The sequence below is a fragment of the Dryobates pubescens genome, chromosome 4 (assembly GCF_014839835.1).
Source record: "Dryobates pubescens isolate bDryPub1 chromosome 4, bDryPub1.pri, whole genome shotgun sequence".
Taxonomy (NCBI): domain Eukaryota; kingdom Metazoa; phylum Chordata; class Aves; order Piciformes; family Picidae; genus Dryobates; species Dryobates pubescens.
In genome coordinates, this window is record NC_071615.1 from 5,742,724 (window position 1) to 5,758,149 (window position 15,426).

At 45.3% G+C, this 15,426-nt stretch overlaps 1 protein-coding gene across 2 annotated transcripts; it reads right to left on the reverse strand.

The window, feature by feature from the left end:
• Window positions 1–2,798: 2,798 nt before the first annotated feature.
• GET4 (guided entry of tail-anchored proteins factor 4) lies at window positions 2,799–15,394 on the reverse strand. 2 transcript variants are annotated; one of them, XM_054180378.1, is made up of 9 exons: window positions 15,197–15,394; window positions 10,781–10,859; window positions 10,284–10,365; window positions 8,951–9,100; window positions 7,231–7,369; window positions 5,033–5,173; window positions 4,874–4,949; window positions 4,631–4,703; window positions 2,799–3,080 (listed from the first exon to the last, which is right to left on the reverse strand). In XM_054180378.1, exons 1-9 carry the CDS (start codon window positions 15,349–15,351, stop codon window positions 2,992–2,994), a joined length of 984 nt encoding a protein of 327 aa, XP_054036353.1. In that variant the 5' UTR covers window positions 15,352–15,394; the 3' UTR covers window positions 2,799–2,991. The 2 variants fall into 2 exon arrangements, with proteins under 2 accessions (XP_054036353.1, XP_054036352.1); XM_054180377.1 differs by having other exon boundaries at window positions 7,231–7,324; window positions 15,197–15,393.
• Window positions 15,395–15,426: the final 32 nt, after the last annotated feature.

Sequence of the window (15,426 nt, forward strand, 5' to 3'; positions counted from 1 at the left end):
ATTAAAATTCTGTGACTTCTTAGGAACAGAGAAATCATTTTACTGAAAGCTGCTTGAATACTCACAGGCAACTCCAAACTGCACAGGAGCTACAGTGGATCATCCAGCAGCTCGAGGTGAGGAGAAAGTTCTACCCAGAAAGGGTAATATGCCATTGGAATGTGCTGCCCAGGGAGGTGATGGAGTCACCATCCCTGGAGGTGTTCCAAAAAGGATTGGATGTGTAACTTGGAGCCATGGTTTAGGTGGCAGGAGGGATTGGGTAATAGGTTGGACTTGATCTCTGAGGTCTTTTCCAACCTTATTGATGCTATGATTCTATTCTATGCTCTGAATATAGCACATAGATGTAGCTATCATTAGGCAGGCATTTAATTTGCAAATATATAGGCTAAATATAGTTCACACACAGCAGTAGATGCACTTTTGTGATTGCAGAATTATCATTGTGTATACATAGACATGTGCATGCTTTTTACAGAGCTGTATAGGGCTTGTAAATTCAGAAGAACTGTAGGGCATATACCCACATGCATATGGATATGCATAACTGTAGCTATTGCACTCACAGTAAATGTAATCATATGTTTCACATACACAGTGTCACTCACTTGAAAAGGCAGGTCTGGGAGAGGACAGGCTAGGCCAGTTACTTCTAGAGCTAGCTTGGGTTTTGTGGGTGTAATTAATAGTATTAAAAATTGTATGCCCTCACAATTATTTAAGCTAGAATATAGAATCACAGAATTGTCGGGGTTGGAAGGGATCTCAAGGATCATCTAGTTCCAAGCCCCCTGCATGGGCAGGGACACCTCACACTACATCAGGTTGCTGAGAGCCACATCCAGCCTGGCTGCAAAAACCTCCAGGGATGAGGCTTTCACCACCTCCCTGGGCAACCTGTTCCAGTGTCTCACCACCCTCATGGGGAAGAGCTTCTTCCTAACATTCAGTCTGAATCTACCCATTTTTTTTTCCATCCCCCCTAGTCTTATCATTACCTGACACCCTAAAAAGTCCCTCCCCAGCGTTCTTGCAGGCCCCCTTAAGATACTGGAAGGCCACAGTAAGGTCTCCTGAGAGTCTTCTCTTCTCCAGACTGAATAGCCCCAACTCCTTCTGTCCTCATTAGGAGAGGAACTCCAGCCCTCTGCTCATCCTGGTGGCCTTCTCTGGACACATTCCAGCATGCCCTGATCCTTCCTGTAAGAGGGTGCTCCACAACTCAAGAAGTTGTTTAGATGTGTGTGTGTTTATAATCCAATGTCTGTTGTATATACACACACACATGTATCCTGACATAGCTTTTACCCACTGCTGGCCTCCCAGAGCATTTATTATGCCTACAGCATCATCCTGGGTGGAGGAGCAGTCCCCAGCTAAAACCCTGCTTGCACTGCAGAGAGGTAAAAGCTGTGGCGCTGAGGTCTGGATGGTCTGCAGCCAAAACCAACCCCACCAAGGGAAGACCTCTGCCCAGAAGTCTGAACAAAGCAGCGCTCTCACCCGTCCTGGTATAAAGTGTTTATTTGAGACTTCACAATTAACACAAAGTCTGCCTTTCAATGCCTTTTTCTTTGTCATACAGTCAATAGATTTGTATTAACCCCTCCCTCCCTCCCTCCCCCCCCCCCCCCCCCCATGCAGGATTGCTGTTTATTAATCTAAGCTTTTTTAATTTTAATTATTTTTTTTTGTAATATTTTTTTTTAAACTTTTTTTGTTTTGTTTTGTTTTTACTTTCAACGTGAAAAAATAAAGCGTTTCCCCCACCCTTTCATCTGGTCACTGCCCCACTGCCAGCTGCTGTGCTGCATTAAGGAGGAGGAGGAGGAGGATGGAGAATGGCTATGCCTACCACCGGGGTTGAAGTTATTCCATTGTTTGTTGATTTCTTCTTTGTTTGGTTTTGTTGTTGGTTGGTTGTTTTTTTTTTTTTTTACTTTTTTTTTCTTTCTTTTTATCAGAAAGTGTTAAATGAATCAATCACAACCCCCACCCCCCCCAAGAAAAATAAATATATCATAAAGAACCAAGAGTTCTGCAGGATCCCTTTGCTTTCCGTACAGCTGCGGTTCCAACTCCTACGCTACTCGTGGCCAAGTCATTTTGTTCACCCTACCCTTAAGTGTGAGCTTACGCTGAAAGAGAACCTGTCCCCCCAAGGAGTAGAGCCACAAGCCAGAGGAGGAGGTATTTTAGATGCCAAATTTTTATGCCCAGGCAAGAGAGACCCACGTGGAAGCCAATTACCTGTGCTCCACTGATTGGCTTTTACTCAAGAGCAATTCAACCTTGTGCTTTTCAGGAAGTAGCTGTTAAAACACACCCAGCCAGAGCCAGACCTCAAGTAGAGTGCAAGGCAGGATGAAAGGCGTGCGTGTAACTGATGGCAGTGGAAGCGAGCTCGTGGTATCAATGTCTCTTGGGTGTGCAGCTCATATTACGCTGCCTGGCTCGGCCTGCAGTACTTTACTTTTGGCACCAGCCTCGCAGACGAATTATCCCACTGATCACCCTCTGCCTGTCGAGAGCTTCCTTGGAGGCGACGGGGCAGCGAGGAAGCTTTCTCGTAACACAAGACAGCATTGGGTAGGCCATGAAGTACGAGACCCACATCTAGGCTTTACTGAATTAACTGTGCAAAAGGGAACACTGCATCGGAAACCGTAGAAGACTACATTTTAATCAAAGTCACCAAGCCGCTGCATCGCAAACCTGCTAACAATTGCTCCCATTGGTTCATTTGGCTACGTTGTGTTGGTTTCTTTCTTTCTGCTTTTCTTCTTACTTTCTTCTTCTTTTTTAATTTTTTTTTTTTTACATAAATAATATAGACCAAACATTATAAACATTTCAGCAACCATTTCTAAAAGACCGGAGGAGAGCCCTTTGGAAGGCGCCCAGAAACAACTGCAAGATTCCAATTCCCAAAGTGTCTTTGGAGTCAGCGAATCGTCAGCTCTACACAGCACCCGGTGACGAGGTCGTTCAGTCCAGCTCAATAGGACTGCTATCTTCCTGGCCCTCTTCTGTCTCATCATCTTCTCCAGTTCCCATCAGGCTGTTTAAAAGATTGCCTAGAAGGAAAGGACAGGACAGGCGAAATTGCTAATTTCAGGTTCTCGCCTCAAAAGCTTCTCACTAGTCCCCTGCTGCCCTGCTTAAGATGCCAAATTCAACAATGAAAAAAAAACTTTTTTTTAGTATAGAAGAGTCTCAGCAGGACAGCAGTATTCCCACACTAATTTACATTAAGAATTTATTGATCAGGGTAGTTGTGTTTTGATACTGTTCCTTCTCTAGAAGAGTACACTGGAAAAAGCCCACTGAAGTCCAGTCTGAAGTCCAGTCAGGTGCCCTCAGCACAGGAAGGATATGGACCTGATGCAGCAGGTCGAGAGGGGGGCCATGGAAATGATCAAGGGGTTGGAACACATCTGCTGTGAAAACAGGCTGAGGGAGCTGGGGTTGTTCAGCCTAGAGAAGAGAAGGCTCGAGGGAGACCTAAGAGCAGCCTTCCAGTACCTGAAGGGGGCCTGCTGGAGAGGGACTGTTTCCAAAGGCCTGCAGTGATAGGATGAGGGGCAAGAGTTTGAAATTAGAGAAAAGCAGATTGAGATTGGATGTTAGGAATGAGTTTTCTACAACAAGGGTGGCTGAGCACTGGAACAGGTTTCACAGAGAGGTGGTTGAGGCCCCATCCCTGGAGATATACCAAGTGAGGCTCAATGGGGCTCAAGGCAACCTGATCTAGTTGAGGATGTCTCTGCTCACTGCAGCGGGCTTGAACTAGATGACCTTTAGAGGTCCCTTCCAACTTGGGTCATTCTATGATTCTGTAAGTCACATTATCTACTGTATTTGCAGCAGAAAGAAAAAACCCACCCAAGTGAGGAAGGACACACCTCCAGACATGAAACTGTCCAAGAACAGAACTTGTTTATAGCATTGGTGGGTTCTCCCTGTTGTATTCACTTCACAAAGATCCTTGAATTGCTGAAAAGCTGTTTTTTGCATCTAGGATCTATGATGCTCATGGTTTTCATCAAATTTTGGGTATCAGTGAATCAGTTATTTGCAGGTACACCTTTAAGTCAGTTTACAGAGGAGGTTAGTTGTCAAGGGAAAAAAAATAGCAATCAGTTCAATTTGCTCAAATTTTAATCAAAAGCTGGGAAAGGAGGGCTGAATTTATCTAGTCCCTTTCATTTCTTCTAGAAGGGAAATTCTGCTTCCAAACTCCTACTTTGGGAACATTCATTTTATATCAGGACTGGTTAGCTGTCTACAAAATTCCCAGACTTGGCCCATCAGTCACTGAAGTCTGGGGAAATTAAGTTTTAAGAGAATTAAGATTTTTCTTTACACTTGGAAGTGATACCATAATGTCAGAAATCAACTGTAGGTCATTTCCATGCTTCCCTCCTCCTCGAAAATGAAAAGCCTGCTTAGCTTCACCAAGTTAATTTCACACACATCCAACTCATCATGAATTCTACAGTAGGGACTGTTTCCACAGGCTATGAAAAACCTGATGAATTCATTAGAAGAGCAAACCCATTTTCTGTAAGACACTGCTCTGGAAAGCTTGGTGGTGTCTATAAACAAGTGGCAGCATAAAGCTTACCTAGTAACCCACCGTAGGACGACGTCTGCTTGGGCGGAACACCGAAGAAAAGCTGTCCTATTCTATCTAGGTACTGAAACGACACAAGATGAAGAACAATGTCAGCTACCTCACTCACAAGGTGGAAATACCACAGGCAGCAGTCACACCACACAAGCTAGATGACCAACTCCTACCTACACATCACAAGACAGGAGATCAGTTCTGTAGGTTAAATCCTGTTTACGGCCGTGAGCAACTCACCTCGTTATACATGGGATCTCTTTTCAGTGAAGGTTGATACTGTTCACACAATACTGTAAATACTGTTAGTTTTCCTCTAGAAAGGAAACAAGCAGAAATGTAATCTCAGTAACCACAGAAAAGGAAAGCAAGGAAGAGATGAGGAAAATCAGACTGTACCCATCAACTGCCAACAACAGAAACCAGATGAAGTTTAGCAGCGGCTGGACGAAGGGAGGCCCCTTTTCTATTGAAGGATGTTTCTGTGTGTATGTTGTAAAAACCACTGATGCACTGGTCTTATTTTTTAAGCAGAGAAATCTGCAAAACAAAACACAACAGAACAAGTTAAAAATAAAAAGGCAGAGAAGTCGCTTCACATGCAGAAAGGGAAAGGGAGGAAGGCAAATGCTCAAAACTCTTTATTGCATTTGCAGACAGAAATCATCTCAGGTTTAAACTGATGGCAAAAGCTCTGATTGGTAGAGGTGTACATCTTTGGCAACAGTTTGGGAAGCAACTGAGAACAAGGAAAATCGCTACTGAAATGCGTTGTGGGATAAGCAGATTGGGAGGGAGGCTGCCCAGGGAGGTGGTGGAGTCACCCTCCCTGGAGGTGTTCGAGAGGGGATTGGATGTGGCACTTGGTGCCATGGTTTAGTCATGAGGTCTGTGGTGACAGGTTGGACTCAATGATCTTTGAGGTCTCTTCCAACCTTGGTGATACTGTGATATTAAATAGCAACAGAATGAGTTTAACCAGGATCCAAAGAGATTGTACACAGGAAGGTTAACTGAAAGTGGGCATCAATGAAACCAAACCATGGCAAAAGTGGCCGTCACGTAATTCAGATTAAACATGACATCACATTTACTGGTCCAGAGCTTATTATACTGAGGTAAAATCCTGATTAAAGACCTCTCTTCTGGTCCCATCTACTCCCAAACACATCTCCTTTTGGTAGGTATCTGCCAGTGCCCAATCACTCTATCACTCTATTAGTGCTGCCTCAAAATAACACGGCATCAGGACCACTAGTAAGTTTGACACACGTGTCTAAAAGTCTGGTGCTAAAGCTACACTTGGAGGTCCCAAGCCATCTGTCACCAGTTAACAGATCGATTTCCCACATGGATCAAGTCTTTGTTCAGGTCCAGTTAATTTAACCGGCAATCTCTGCAAGTCCCATAGGCCTAACGAGAGACTTTATCTGGGACAAATGCTGTCAGCAAGCACTGGGAAGGCTGCCACGAGCTGTCTCATTTTTGGTCACAAGCTGGCCTCCAATTCTGTACCCTTACATGTGCAAGGGCATTGAGCTCTTTTGCCTTACTGCAAAGCGAGGAGCTGCAATTATTTTCGTTAAAACTGCTGTGTAAGAGGATTTAGTTCAGTGTTTGAGACGCAGGCCAGTAAAGGATGCTGTAGAAAGGCTGAAAAAACAACCTCTTACTGACAACTTCTCCCCAGAATTTCCCCCCATCCAGAACAAAGCCCCATAAAATTATTCAAGCCCTTCACATAGTGAATTTCCATAAAGGATTTTCTAATGCTCAAAAGCACTGCAGTCTATACCAACCAGCTATGGAAAGCAGGACAAATCTGACATGACAGCTCACTGCTGCCAGAAGAGACAGACTCGCTCTCACCTCCTCCCTCTCCCCCAACACCTACCCCCTCCCCAAGTCCCTGCTGCACAGTCCTGTCTCCACCTCCTCCTCAGACTCCTCCATGAGCTGCTTTCCCTGACTGAAGAAAGCCATCAGCTGATTAAACACAGTAAAATTGGCTTTGTCAGCCTTAATTGTAAACGGCCCCTGCAAAGGCACGTAATAGCTTGCATTCCCACCTCCTGCAGAATAAATGTCTGAAGTAAATGAGGGCCACCAGCAACTCTGTCAAACCAAGAACCTGCTGCTCACAGCCCAGGGTGACCCAAGACAAATTCTGTCTTAGGACAATGAAACTTAAGTACTGCACTAAAGGTAAATATAGAGCCTACTTAGGTGCAGACTTGGTAAGAACATCAAGGTAAGCCCTAACTAGACATGCAGTGGTGTTAACAAAGCTAAGAGTTGTGCTTTCAGGGTCAAACAGGTTACACGAATTCTTCAGGCAACTAACACTGCAGGTTTTGACCTTACCACATTTTCCTTTTCCTTTCTCTCCCCAGTCTGAACAATTCAACAGACCAGTTTTGAGATGTTTTTCTTTTGTTGTGACCTCGCCAAGTGAGTTTCAGAAGCTCTGGCCAGTTTCACAGTTTCTTTTGATAAGGATGTATGATTAACCTACAGTTATCATGATTTCAATTACTTTGGCCTCAACCACAGTGTCACCCCAGCAAAACAGTTAATATTAACAGTTGAACACCTACTGTAGTACTGCCTGTGCTACAAACATGTCCACCTCACTGCGATATCCCCTGGATGAGGAGTATTCTACCAGCATATTTGCACATCCTTCGCCATCTGTGGAGTGCAAGAAGTGATACCGAGATTCACTATAGTTTTGCTCTACAAAAGGAAAAAGAAAATGGCTTTTAAGAAATCAGTTCACCATATCTGGATGTAGAAAGAAATTTGTTAGGCTTGTACATGACAGCTGGTAAAAGAACAAGAGCTATACACATGGTATATGAACCAGACAACCAGCAAAAAGAGAGTCGCCTTTTTACTTTATAAATTACAGACAATTCCTACAGGGAGACAATAAATGTTACCCTCAATGTATCTGAACAATTGCTATTAAATACAGTTTATTCAATGCCACCAAACACAGCTGCTGCTGGCATGAACAGCCTGAGCTGCAGTCATGTCTTTTTATCTGGCTGTGTGTTGACACTTCATGTGCTATCAACAGTGCTCAGAAGAACCAAGAAGTTCCACGTTAGACCTTGTGCACCAAGAAGTCAAACAGCACCTTCAGCATCCTTCTTTCCAAGTGCGCAGCAAGAAGGCATTTCCTATTTTTAGCTCAGCCCCCTCTTGCTATCAGAATTAAAATTGCTTCCATATGCTGAATAGAACAGCAATTATTCAGGGGAAGAAGGGTAAAAACTGGCAGCGATTTGTCAGCACTTAACTTGAAGCACAGCGTCACGTAAAGTCGCTGCACCAAGAAATCAAAACTGGGTAGCTGCTAATTTTTGGAATGTAAAAGCTTCATTTAAAAATTCTGAGCCTTTTCTGATGAAACTGAAATACCAAGAAAATGCATGCATTCTGCTCTTCCAAAGCAGCATGAGCAGGCAGCTACAAAATTGGGATTTTTACTTTCAGGTTGCAACCGTTTCTTATCCTAATCATGTCTCGCCTTCTAACTCAAATGCTCTGAGGAAAATCCTCCCTTTCTGGCTGGCAGCAGCCATCAAGCTAACCTAAGTCCCAAGAGAACAGTATGGCATGCAGAAAGGCAATGAGATGGAATGCTGACCATGGGGTCAGGGCTGTTATGTGAAACCACTATCATCACTTGGCAGCCACTGAAAAATTTAAAGTAAACAATCGCCTTGCAGTTATTAATTCGGGAGAGCCCTCAGAAGGGATGGCATTTATTCAGCTGTTCTCACTCACCTCTTTTATCTTTTGAACACAAGACTCTAAAAACTGGCTGCCATCCACAATTAAAATAATTATTAATGGATCTTTGGTTTACCTTACATCCCATCACAAGTGGTAAAACCCTACATAAATCAAAGGTGACAGCTTTCTTTCTGCAATAAGCCTGCTGGTCACGGTCTGTAAAAGTACAGACCCAAAGACAGTTTGGGATGCTAGCTGATGTATTCCAGTCTTGTTTAGTCAGGATTTGAAAACTGAAACCCCCCAACAGAACAGCCTTGCTCCCTGCAGTTCTCCTCCTAATGGTCCTTTAGACATTGAGGTAGTTTGATGGAGTCAGCCTTCCTTTTACAGGGAGCTGTACAGCAGTTCTGGTTTGGGTTCTGCGCTTGAAATTACAGCTACTGGAAAAAATCGGGTAACAGCAGAACTCAATCATTTCCACCTCAGATTATTTCCAAAGTACTTCCCTTACTGTATCATACTTTCAGCATTTTCAAGCATAACACAGAAAAGCCAGCTGATTTTTCTTACCTTTCCACAGGGTAATTGCTAGTAACTGGTGTAGTTTTGGATGTCCAAGTTTTCCTGATCCCCCGCTGGACCATTTTAGTGCTCTGGATACAAAAGCCACTCTTTCAGGAGAATTTGGATCCATTAAACTAAACAATTTAGCCAAGTTTTCTAGAAGCAAGAAGATTCACAAACATTTAGTATTAACAGAAATAGGATGAGCTGCTGCTTCTAGTGCATTTTCCAGGTACAACACAGAAGTTACAGAGCTACTGTGTCTTTAAGCTCCCTTAATGGCCTCTGTAAAAAGAGTGACTTTGAACTTCAGTCCCTTCTTGTACCTCAAGTCAATACTGCATCTACCAGCCAGCAATACTGATATGATTCCCCCATAGCCAAAAGCTGCAGTCAGCCAGACATGGCTTCCCCATCTCATTGTTTGGGAGAGGACACCCCAGAGCACCATGCAGTTCCAAGGAGGAAAGATTTCAGGTTATGGGACTGCTTGCCACTCAAGAGGGAAACTGGGAGGGAGGTTTGGGAAAAGCACTACCAGAAGCCATAGATACAAAATGTCAGAGCTGATCCAAGAACAGCTTCTGTCTGTCTCCATCCATAGGTTCTTAGGAGGAGTGGTTTGCCCATACTGCAGCATGTCCTGGCTTGAGCTAGAACAGAACTAAATCTCTTCAGTCTTTTTACTTTTCAGCTCAAGCTCTTCCCAGTGATGACACTTGCTGAAGTTAACAGCATCAGTTATGCAGACAGTGGCTGCTTCTATCAGTGATAATGCTGATGGTTAGAGTTAGTGCCAGCGACTGGGGTGCAGAAAAGCTCTTGCTTATATTTGCTTCTAGGAAGACCAAGGTCATTGCTAAACTTTCTGTGCCACAATGAGGGGTACATTAAGTAAGAGGTCATATGTGCAGGGAGGAGAGGACAGGACAACCCCTGACACAGCAGTAGTCTGGCCAGGCAGCTCTTAAGGTCTCCCTGAACTGCCTGCTTACCAAAGCTCACAAAGAATATGCACACTACTGCACTGCTAGGGTGGCAAACCACCACACACTGAAGCCCTGGGGACATCAATGACTGTGCATCAATGCATTACTGCTTCACTGAGGAAAGGATGGTGCCATAAGACAGCCAAGTTTGCTTTAGGCCTACAAAGTTATCAGGAATCCATTATTCTGTAATGGAAGTTTTCCCCCAGTTCATTTCTGTGATGAAGGTAACCTGTAGCCATGTGGGAGGGCATACAAGAAAATTTCAGGTTTCAAGAGCATTAAGAACAGTCACTGTGAAGTGAAAGCACATCTAAAGACCATCAAACTGACCACAAAGGTCACCTCACCTAAAAGGTCATCTGCTACTTTTGCATCTGATTTCTCCAAGGACTCCAAAACCAGCATTGACAGATCAGCAGCACTGTTTTGCTACAAAACAGACACATATTGGCAGTGATGAACAGATCAGTACATAGAAGAAACATCAATCAGAATTTTCTCAGAGGCAGATTTAATGCTTTTACCAACATCTGCAGGTAAGGCACAGTATCAAGTCTCAACCTTTCCTTATGAAAAAAATTATAGTAATTTGATGGCCTCAAAAGAGAAGCCTCCAGCAAAGCAAAACAAGCATGGCCATGATTACTGTCTGGACAGTCACAAACACTTCTGCTTTATGTTCCACTTTGGCATAATCCTTCTTTGAGGAGAAAGGCTCAACGAAGAGATTACAAAGCAATTACTCTGAACACTTACCACTGAGAAATCACATTTCACCCCTTGATTTCTTGGAATAACAACCCTCCCTGCCCTCCAACCACACACACAAAACCAGTTGACTTACCTGGTTGTGACTGAAGAACAGCAGAGCCCCTGAATACATCAGTTCTCTTGCTTCTGCGTGTTTTCCTTGTGACATATACCTGAAAACAGTATCAGAGCCTTGATAAATTACCACTGAATAGCTGTGGATAGTTAAAGTTCCTTACTTTTAAAGGATTAAAGACCACTAAAATCTCAAATAAAGGCATTAAGGGGTTTATTTTTACAACAGGTTAATGTCAATAACAAAGTAACTAACTGCCAGTTAGAATTTCTTTTCTGTTCCAGACTTGACAGAATACAAGCAAAGAGCATCAAGAATGAAAACTGAGAGCTTCAAATGCAATTTGGGCCGAAACAAAGAAAAGGAAATGATCCCAAGAGGTCACCTGAGCAGAGGATGCCTATGCACTGAATGACACTGCCCAGACTGTCCCACTAGATCCTTTACAAAACCAAAGTCATCATAGTGAGTTTCCTGGACAGCTCACACCCCCAGCACCACCCAACTGACTCCAGCCCTCTCCTTACAAATCTCTCCCTTCCACTGGTTTAAGTTTCTCTGACCACTACTACTCTCTGCCAGGGAACATCAGCCACACACTAGTTCCCTGCTGAACCAAAGCAGCCTGTCTTTCATGAGCTCTAGGAAGGCAAGATGAGCCAGCAAGCTTTACTGTGTAATGCTTCACAGACTCAGCAATTCACAGCAGAAACAAGTTTGCTCTCTCAAATAGAAAACTTCAAAACACAGCTGCTGCAGCTTCCACTTCTGCAGCAAGGAGTGAAGGACAAAAGAACTTGTTCCCAGTGGTAACCTTCAGAGCAGGAGCCTCTTGCCTTGCTGCTGTGATTGCAGACTCTTTGCACATCATAACTACCACTAACTGAAGATCTTGGAGAGTCTCATCTCTAGGATATAAACTCAGAACTTCCTAGAAAAGCAGTTAAGATGTGGCAGCAGATACACTTTCCAACTTCCATTTCTCTTAACTGCCTCTCAGCAAGTCTGTTTTCCAAGTACTTTCCAAGTCACTCATATCTAAAAAATGTTAGTTCTACCACACTGCTTTGCTATCTACCAAGTAGCACCCCTAAGGCACCCCTGTACAGTAGATCCAATGTGTGAGTGTCCCCAGGGGGTAACAGAAAGAGCTCAGTGGTTCTGGTAGTGAAGTGAAGCAGTCAGGGGAGTGGCAGGACAGTGTGAGCATGGAGAGGGTGACAGTAACCAGATGGAAAAATCACAGAATCATGGAATGGTTAGGGATGGACCTTAAAGATGATCTAGTTTGAATGCCCCCTGCCATTGGCAGGGACACATTCCACTAGACCAGGTTGCTCAAAGCCCTGTCCAGCCTGGCTCTGACCACTTTCAGGGATGAAGCATGCACAGCTTCTCTGGGCAGCTGGGTTCCAGGGTCTCACCACCCTCACAGTAAACCAAGCAAATGGTGGATACTCTGCTCTTGTGCTGCACCTGAGACTCCTGTCACACATGACAGCTCCAGGGACAGCTCCTACTGGTAAAATCAGATCAGACAACAAGCAAGGGAGGAGACAGTCCTCCCACCCTGCTCATCATCCGAAAAACCACCCAGGTCTTTCATCCAAACCAGCAGAACTGTAATACTGGATGGCACAATCGTGGTGTTTGGCGGGGAATAAGTATCAACAATTTGGATTTGGATTTGCATTCAGCACAGTAAATGCTCCCTGGGATAGTCAATGGCAGCTAGCACATTTTTTATAGTTGGCCTCACATCCAGGTTTGCTTGTAGGCATTTGACACTCTGTAGATCCACTCTCATGAATTCCACTTCCACTGGATTTGCAGTGCTATTTAGGAGCTCCTAATCTGAGAATTATTACAGCAGACACTGGTTTAAAACACTGAAAACTGCTGAAGACCAGAAAGCACATTTAAGAGAGTTGTGGCTATGTTTGGCTTAGTTTAAAAAAAAAGACTTTTAAATAAAAATAAATACTCCTAACATTGATCTAAATGGCACTTAGAACAAGAGACAAAATATTTTCACAATGGAAAGCCTGGAACAGGTCATTGCTACCAGAAAGAGTACCTACAAGTGTCAGGAAAAGAGACACCAATGCAGCTACAGCAGGGATGTGAAACTTGGAGGTTTGGCTCAACCTCAAAATCATTAACAGAAAATAATCCACCCAGCCAGCCTGTGCAATAACCATACTGGCCCAGGTACTCCTGGTCAGAGGATCACAGGACTCACTGCTCAGGGTCAGAAAGGAACAGCAGTTTTCCACCTGCTGAGGATCACAGGGAGGGATAAGCAGTCTGCAGGAGACTGACAATAATCTTTCCTCCTTCACTTCTTCCCCTCCTCCACCCTCAATTATATCTCAGTTTATGACTTCTGAGTCAGGATTTCAAGTTCAACACACAACACGTGACAGAACAAATGTTTTACAGGCCAGTGTTGTTTCAAACAAGTAAGCAATGGCTATCCCAGTAACAATTCCACATTAGGATAGAATAGAATAGAATAGACCAGACCAGGTTGGAAAAGACCTTTGAGATCACGGAGTCCAACCTATCACCCAACACTATCAACTAAACCATGGCACCAAGCACCCCATCCAGTCTCTTCCTGAACAGAGAGTGTCTCCAGAAAACTGTTGACATTAACATACGTGAGGACAGACAGGACTACTCAGGACTCTCTTTTTGCTTTCATGACTTTCCAAACAGTTTTCACAGTCTCATTACAACTTTCTGCCTTGAAGAAAACCCTCTTCTCAGCTATGCAAATGTCACCTTTTCATTTAATTGAGCACCCTCCTTCTCTTGCATTTAAAATGGAATAGGCAGGATCTTTGATTCCAAATTAATTCAGGGAGGCTTAAGCAAAGTATGTGAGTTAATGCATTCAGAGACTGGATGAGAAGTGACCTGCTGAGCCAAGTCATCTTCTGCCACTGCAGCCATCACAACACATAATCCTTACTATAAAATAGGGCATGCTTTGTCTGAAATTTATTCTTAAAATACAGTCTTAAGGCCTAGCCCTTGCTGATCCCATCAGGTCAGTGCAGAAAATAACTGCTTTAATTTAATGGTGCTTGGCAGTGCAGGAGATCTAATCTATATTGGCAGCAGAAGCAGACTATGCATGAAGACCTTCTTCCCCACATATCTGGCTATTTGTCTGAGAATACCCACAGGCCTGTTCCCATCCCAATTCAGAGGAGCTCCATTGAGCAGCTGCCACAAGACATCTAACAAGAGTCAGAAGGCAGTTTTCCCACCCACCATCCCCTAGCAGAACAAGTAAACACAGCTGGGACCAACTGAGGAAGCTCAGAGAAAGAAATACTTTATTTTGTACCCCTGAAAGCAAGGGTCTGCATTCTACATTTTGATGAAAAGGTGACAACCACAATTTACTGCAGAGGCAGAGAACAGCTAAAAAAGATTTGCAATAAAAATGCTTTTTATGACAGAACAGGAAGTAGTAACACTTCTGAAGTGTCCAGGCCTGTTCTACTTAGTCACTGTCATGTATCCAAACATTACACCAACTGAAATAGATTCTAGTAAAATACCCCCATGCAGGTGATCCTTGCAACCACGAGCGTCTACCGGGCACCACAGTAGCCCTGTCTCTTGGCTGTGCAACAATCAAGCCAAAACCTTGAGACAACTCACTTCGTAGTCAAGCTGACCTTTTCAACAAGCCAGCAAACCTGAAGCCAGGGACACAAGATCCCAAAGAGCCCCCAGGGGATGCCCAGGAGGCACACCGAGCTCATCCAGCCTGGCAGGAGAGGGCCTTACTCGGTCTCCTAGGGACGTGTGGCCACCAAGGGAGGTTTGGGAACGGGGAAAGAGATTAAGCACAGTCCGTGACCTCTGGGAAGTATGACGCAACGCACCCCTGCACGTACACGGGACGGTGTGCTCTCGGGAGGCGGCGGCAGGGAGACCTGCTGTGCCCGGCTGCTGATACCACCGCCACCTCCCTCAGCCGGGCCTGCCGGATCGGGTCAGGCCGCAGGGCTCGACCGCGTCGCGGTCGGAGTTCACCTTCAAACCCCGGCGAGCAGCAGCTGCTCGCGCCACCTCAAAGCCCCTTCACAGCCGCCACGCCCCTACGGCGGCGGACGAGCCTGAAGAGATGAGACCTGGCCTAGCCTAACCATAAGGACTCGAGGACCAACCGTTGCCCCCAAGGCTGGGCCGGGGCCCTGCTTGGGCCGGCGCCGCTCACCCTACCCATCACCACACGTACCCGCCCTACCCCGCCCCCTCACAGCCCAATGAGGAAGCAAGAGACTAAGATGGACAGAAGTGGCGGCCAATAGCGAACGGGTGTGGGAGCGGCGGGCGGCAGAAGGGTAGAATGCGTGGGAAGGCTCTGGAAGGCCGGGCGGGGGAGGGGCAGGGCGGCGGGCCGGGCCCTACCTGAAGAAGAGCGTCCGGTACATCTGGTGCGCCTCGTAATAGTCACCCTTCTCGACGCTGGCGCGCAGCTTGCCCTCCACTCGCTGCACGCCGCCGCGGTTCCTGCCGCCGCCTTTCGCGGCTTCCTGCTCCGCCGCCATAATCGCCGCCGCCATCGACGCGGAGGAGGGGAGGGGGGAGGAGAGGGCGGGGGTGGGCGGGCGCAGACGCACGCAGCGCCGGAGCGGCCC

Bases quoted from the DNA above. Each gene is read 5' to 3' on its own strand.
- GET4 (XM_054180378.1), bottom strand. From the start codon at position 15,351: ATGGCGGCGGCGATTATGGCGGCGGAGCAGGAAGCCGCGAAAGGCGGC. The intron at 9,101-10,283 runs GTGAGGTGACCT...TCTTGCTTCTAG, and splicing joins AGTAGCAGATGACCTTTTAG to AAAACTTGGCTAAATTGTTT. The intron at 3,081-4,630 runs GTAAGCTTTATG...CTTTCCTTCTAG, and splicing joins GTCCTACGGTGGGTTACTAG to GCAATCTTTTAAACAGCCTG.